Raw genomic sequence first — 6,678 nt, forward strand, 5'->3', positions numbered from 1 at the left:
CTTAATGATTCTATGATTCTATGATTGCACTATCACTATTAAAATAATTTGTATCTTATTCCTATAACAGATTAGACAGCAGCTTGTTTCCCCCACCACCGCTGCCTTATTTGCTCCTCGTTACTTCCCTCGTCCTGCTTGAAAGTGCCTTTTTGCTGTACTGAAAAAATGGCAGCTGGTGCCGCTGTCAGGCTTGGCTGTCGAAGGGAGCGTGCCAAGAAGTCATCTCCTGCACCCCGATCTGCCACACTGTCACTTAAACTAGCCCCAAAAGCGGGGCCCAGCCTGAAAAGTGACTTGCTAATAACGGCACCTCCTTACGCAGCAGATTTGCTCCTGGCATTTGTATTTAGCATTTTACATCGGGCTTTCAGGCCGCACAGGTTTTTATTTCAGGCAATCGTTCAACTCAGGTCATCCACATTCATTCCTCCGCACCTATCCCCAAGGCCACCAGACTCATCAGCCCCTCTACTTCCCTCCCTCCTGCTCCGTGACCCTCCACATCCAGGCTGCACTTCCCACCGCTCTCCGCACCAAGCCCTGGGACCCTCCAGCAACACTGCCACCCAAAGTCATCACATAACCAAACACTTCTTCACAAGATGTAAGTATCACAACCACGATTTTCATTTATTATAATTTCAAAATGAGACTTTCAAAAACAGGAGAAAAGAACTTTTTGATTGTTCTCATTTTATTTACTTTCTCCTGATTATCAATTTGCACAGGTTTTGATAGCAATATTTTCTTCTCCATGGTCATTGTAAGTAAATTCAGTACAAAATGACATTTTTTGGTAAAGCACAAATGTATCTTCTTAATAAAAAAGAACCAGAAAGCCCAAAACATAAATATGAATGTACTAATTTCAATCGTACAATATAGTATATACAGGATTTCAGGGAGCCTCTGAATATTTTCTATTTAATTGGATAAATTTTCATTTTAATTGTTAAACTTTATGAGCCAATAGGAATTCATTTTGGGGATCTCGCCATTTAATTTGCCTAGTTTAGTACACACATGCTAATTACAGGTGCAGGCACTGCAAAGCACATTTCATAGGGCAATCTCTTTTCAATTTGCTTAAATAAAAATTCCTCTATTATTTCTCTACAAGGCACCAGCCCTTATCATGGCCCTCATGTTCAACAGTTTTGCTCTAAAAGTGATGTTACTGAAGAGCATGCCAGTCCCTACATTTGTCTCAGTGATTCCCCTGCAAACGTGCATAACTTACAAGTATCTAAGTAAAGGAGCTGTCACTCTCAATTAAATTTGAGCTTGTTCTTTACCTGTTCATACTTTCCTACCAGAACTAAATATTCTGCAAGTCAAACTGTGCCTTGATTTGCCTCTGTGAGAAATCCACCTCTTAAAACACTGCCTTGAGTAGTCCAGGTACAACCCCAGTACTTCCCATAGGGTTTCATACATATAAGTGGGAGCAGAAACTGGCCCTACAGTCCCAGTATAAACACAGACATGAACACCACGTGCAACAAGACGCAAACGCAACTCCTTCCCCAGAGCTGTGCCAGACTAACATGAGATGAGCACTGAGAGTTCACCCACAAAGAAAAAAGGGTATTTTCAAATTGAAACAGGAATGATTTTTCTGTAAATAAACTCTAGGGCTGTGAAGGGGTGGGAAACAAAAGTACTGCAAGGGTTCTTTCTTTTGTGAATGATACTTCTTCTGTTCTTACAGTACGACAGCATCCTCATTTTTCACCTACTTTTTGTCAGTGGCAGAAGAGCGAGTGCAGAAGTGTCAGCGGTCAGCAGAAGGCAGCACGGCCGGTCAAGGAGGGGGGAAGGATTGATGCACAGAAGGGGGACCAGCCTTTGTGCGTTCCTGCCTGCTCTCTGTTTCTGGAAATGCCAAACTGGAGATGAGGAAAGAATGGGAAATCGTGCAAACGCGGACACTCACCTTTCTGCTACTTTGGACATCTTTAAACAATGTCTCTCTATCTGCATGTTCAGAAAAGTTATCTGAGGAGAGAGATGACAAGGACATTAACAATCCAGGAGCTCCACAGCACGCCTTGATCATATCCCAACACACTATTGATTTCTCTTTCCAAACAGCTTGAAAGTAACTCAGAAGGAAATGGGACCCTTCCCTAGGTATTAGAAGCAGCTTATTAACTGATTCCAACAGAAGTCTCCGTTTCCTATAGCAAAGACCCAGGGGAAGCTTCAGAAGACATAATTAAAAGCAGGAAAGGCACATATTTGGGGCCAAGGTTCCTAGACTACTCAGGATGCAATGTGATCCCTCTTTCACACCACACTTCTCTGTTCCATTTCTCTGACTGGCATCACAAGACCAATAACGGTTTTACAGCACATTTGCACTCTGCTATGAACTAGTTCTTCACAGTACTCTACAGCCTATGTTGCCTATGATGGAAAAAGCTCAAAAAATTTAGTGTTCAGGTTTAGTTCAGAAGACCACCCTAAAACCGGCAGCCTAAGAAACATGTTTAAAGCTGCCTTTACTAAAATGCTGACCTAGTGATTCCTGCCTGTACTTCACTGAGTGCTGCTTGTTGCAAGAAAGTAATTTCGAGGGAGAGCTCCCTGTGCCAGGGCAAGGATGTGCGAGTTGGCTGGCCATTCCTTGGAGTGATTGTGCAAGTAACTTTTTCCTAGTTCCCTAAAAGCTCTGACTGTACAAAGTCATGCACCGAACGATGCCTTTCCTTACCATCCGTCCCCAGCCTGTGCCCCAGCATGCTGGCTTCTTCCCTAGCCTTTGTCACTGCCCACTTTTCAGACATCCTCAGTGAACTGGAAATTAATCTGTCTACTGGTCCAGAGACAGAATAATAGTAGATTCAAAGGTCAGTATTACCCATAATACATATCATCATACAACTGCACTGCTCAGTGAAAATATTTATCTCTTTCTCTCGCTCTCTCTCTCTTTAAACCCTTACTACTTCACATAAAGTATGCGACGATCAAGGGCAGGTAATTGCTAATATCTCAATAACTTTATATGCTTTTTTTTTTTTTTTTTTTGCAGATTACAGTTCTCAGAAGACTTGCCATACAGCGATCTACTTACTTGTTTCCGGAAATCCTCTTTTGTAGTTTTGCGTACAGGTTGGGAGGGCATGTGTACAGGGCTTTGGGGCTGAGACTCCTCTGTAACACCATATACTGACTGTGAGGAACCAATAAAAAACAGAAGAGATTACGGCATTTTTCTCTGTTATGCAATGTGGAAAAGTGCAGTATGCAAAGCAGTAAGTTAACAAGCCAGCAATTTCCTACTGTTTATATCCACAAAGGTCAATAATCATTCAGCCTGGAGCAAAATTTACAGATCAGACCGTGCTTGCAGACGCCTGCACTTGGAAGGTCTGCAGGCACATTAAGAAAAGAGTTTATTTTAAATGTTAAAATGCAGCTGATAATTTTTAGGAGGTCTGAAGGCTGTGTGTGTCAACGCTTGCAGGATGAACACTGGGAGTGGCAATTATGATGAACCAAGTGGAGAAAGAAAAGACTAGAACCTAATCCTATGCCATCTTCTTTCACTTGGTTTAATTTCTTGTTGTAAAACTACACATTGAAGAAAGAGCTTAACCAGTTGTCAATGGGTCGAGTTGACGTGAATCTCTAAACAGAAACCTGCAGATTGACTTGTAGCCATTCATTTTCAGGACAGAGACCTCCACTGAACGAAATATCAGTTACCCTTTCATTCTGTGCTTTTGCTTTTTATTTAACATTCATAAGAGACATGTGAATAGCTCTGCTGCAATTTAACCACCCATGAAAGTTCAGGAGTCTGGTGTCACCTCCAAAACAGGTAACAAGTGATAGGATGAGAGGAAATGGCCTCAAGTGCGCCAGGGGAGGTTTAGATTGGGTATTAGGAAAAATTTCTTCAGTGAAAGGATTATCAAGCACTGGAACAGGCTGCCCAGGGAAGTGGTTGAGTCACCATCCCTGAAGGTATTAAAAAGATGTGTAGATACGGCGCTTAGGAACATGGTTCAGTAGTGGACTTGGCAGTGTTACGGTTGGACTCTATGATCTTGAGGGTTTTTCCCAACCTCAATGATTCTATGATTCTATATATACAGAAGAGCTAAAACTTGCGGGAAGTCAAAGACACCCAAGTTGCTAATGATCCAGCCTTTGAACTGAATAAGGTGGGTAAACAGCTCTGAAAAATCCGTGCCCAAATAATTTCTGAAAATGGGACCTAGGTACTTTTGCCAATTGCTTTTAATTTTACGGGAGTGCAGAGCCAGCAGATATCTGGGACGCAGAGCTCCTTAATGCCCTTCTCAGCTCTACCCATCACCCAGTCTGTACCGCTCTGCAGGTAAAACAGGAATAGTAAATTCACCAATTAGAACAAAGCAGAAGTGATATTTGCAAAATGCTTTTTTTTGGTTCCTATTGGGTAAGTCTGATATACTGTAGGTGTCAAGCATGATTTGCATTAAAAACAAACAAACAAACAAAACCACAACCAAAACCAGAAACTCAAACTGACCTTTTTCACCTTCTGTGGGTTTTTCATACGACGACACTTTCTAATGTCCATTTCTGTGGTGTTCACACAGCCTGGCTGAAAAGAGATGGTAATCGTATTATTCCTCTGTTTACAATCCACATGCTACCTCACCTTTCTAAAATATACAATTAGATCTTGTCCAAAATTCTTTCCTGAAGTTTGTGTCCCATAAATTATCCTTGCTAAACAAGAAACTGCATATATCCAAAGTTGGCATCTCAGCACCCAATCCATTTACTCATAACTTTGGCACCAAAAAGAAATATCTCCGCTAAGATGGGACCTTTTTCTAGGAAGTCTGAGCCAAACTGGATAAGCTGCTTTTCTTTCGTACACACAATAAATAATCTTCAAAACTTCGCATTTATCATAGATTTCCAAATCAATAGTTGCATGCATGCGCAAGCCTAGAATGTCCAAAATAATCTTGTAGACACTTGATGTGTTTTGAACTGTGAGGAAAATCCACGTGGTGACTTTAAAGGCAATGTATTTATGCAATACATGGCGCAGTGTTTACTAGTATTAAAACTTTCCTGTCAAAACCTGGAAAGTCTCATCATTCAAAAAGAGCTTTACCACAGGCCTGTGCACATCCCAGAATGCTCTTTCCTGGCTGTCCAAAATCTTTCTTTCTGTTTTATCCTTTTTTCTGTCGATTCTGAAAACAAAAGCATAAACATGTAAGTCATTGTACAAGTAATGCTTTCTTCTTTGCTACAGTTCCTAGCTGGGGTTTTCAACCCCATGATAAAAAAAAAATCAGAAATCCACTTTTTTGTACAGCAATGTCACACTGCCGCTTGCAAGGCCATGTGCTGCGAATAAAGTATCACTGATGTTTTTTACTCCAATATGTGTCAAAAGAGATTTTCCTATTAAGGTGGAAAATTTAATTTAACATCTGTTTTTTCATCTGGAGAGGAAAGCAACCTTTCCCGATTCTCTGTTCCCAGCCCCTGACTTGGCAGGCTGGGGAAGTTTGTGTTTGGCTTTGCCTTTCTCAGGAGACCCACCAGGACCCTCGTTACTCCAGGTGAAGCTCTCGGATGGTGCTGGATGGAGGTCCACGTTGGGAAGCCCCATTGCACCCCGCTGCCCCAGCGGCACCGCTGGCATGACCACAAATTGCGCAGGGGCAGCTATCCCAGGCATTCCCAGCAGCAACAGCACAGGCAGCACTTGGGGCCACCCTCCTTAGGGCTTTCAGCAGACGGGCTCTGCCCCCCGCCCCGGTGTCGGCAGAGCGAGGGGTGACAGCACGGGCAACCGGAGCAGAGCTCGCTGCTCGTCCCCGTGCAAGCCAGTGCTCACGCGAGAGACCCGCGACTGGGCCAGCACAACTGTAACTCAGTAATTTCAGCCCTGATGCAGCCAGTGCATCGACTCACTTAAAGCGCACACATCAAAGGCGACCGGAGTTTGTTCAAAACAACTGTTCCCCTGTCTCTCGGCAGCATTAAGCAATTCGCTTCTGGTGCCTTGCTCCCGTGCTCAGCTCTACACGTGAGCACAGCAAAGTCACCACCGGCTTGCAAGATCTACCTGCGGAGAGACTGGGTGAGGTACAGGGAAGGAGGAACTGCCTTTGCCTCCAGAGCAGGATTGAAAAGCTGACCGCATCCCTGTGCTGGGTTTCTGCACTGCTGCCACCCAGGAAAATCAAAGCAGTGAAGAAAAAAAAAAAACACACCAGCTGGGATTTCTGACCATCAGGTTCTCCCCGCTCCGGTTTTTCTTTTGGAGGGGCAGTGATCCTCAGCTAAATCTGTCCTAGAAAAAGGATTAGGAAACGGGGGACTGAAACTGAAGTTTCTGAACACCCCTCTCCATAAAAAGCCCGAGTCCTCCAGAGTTCAGTATCACTCTCTGAATATCCTCCCTCCAAAGCTGAGACGAGAAACCAGCTCTGCACCAGCTCTGTCCCCGCACAAAGACAGAGCAGCCGCCCGATGGCAGTCGCTGTACTGCGCTGGGGAGCAAACGCAGGCACCCAGCCCAAAACTTCTTCTTCTGAGCGAGCCCTTCGTGCCCAGCCAAAGGGGAAGGTGAAGTCTTCAGCCAACCTCACACCACCCACGAACTGGAGGGACTCTTCAGAGGCTCCATGAATTGTCTTCATGGGTGCT

General features: G+C 43.9%; 1 protein-coding gene across 1 annotated transcript in view; it reads right to left on the reverse strand.

The window, feature by feature from the left end:
- Nucleotides 1–1,939: 1,939 nt before the first annotated feature.
- LOC104075960 (regulator of G-protein signaling 6) overlaps nt 1,940–6,678 on the reverse strand; it is a gene marked incomplete at its 3' end in the record, with an annotated part of 16,721 nt that continues 11,982 nt past the window's right edge. Inside the window, exons 7-10 of the mRNA XM_009576637.1 lie at nt 5,129–5,210; nt 4,529–4,603; nt 3,083–3,181; nt 1,940–2,001 (exon numbers count right to left, since the gene is read on the reverse strand). Coding sequence (XP_009574932.1) covers nt 1,940–2,001; nt 3,083–3,181; nt 4,529–4,603; nt 5,129–5,210 — 318 coding nt within the window. The remainder of the gene's footprint in view (nt 2,002–3,082; nt 3,182–4,528; nt 4,604–5,128; nt 5,211–6,678) is intronic.

Source organism: Fulmarus glacialis, unplaced genomic scaffold (assembly GCF_000690835.1).
Source record: "Fulmarus glacialis isolate BGI_N327 unplaced genomic scaffold, ASM69083v1 scaffold15324, whole genome shotgun sequence".
Taxonomy (NCBI): Eukaryota; Metazoa; Chordata; class Aves; order Procellariiformes; family Procellariidae; genus Fulmarus; species Fulmarus glacialis.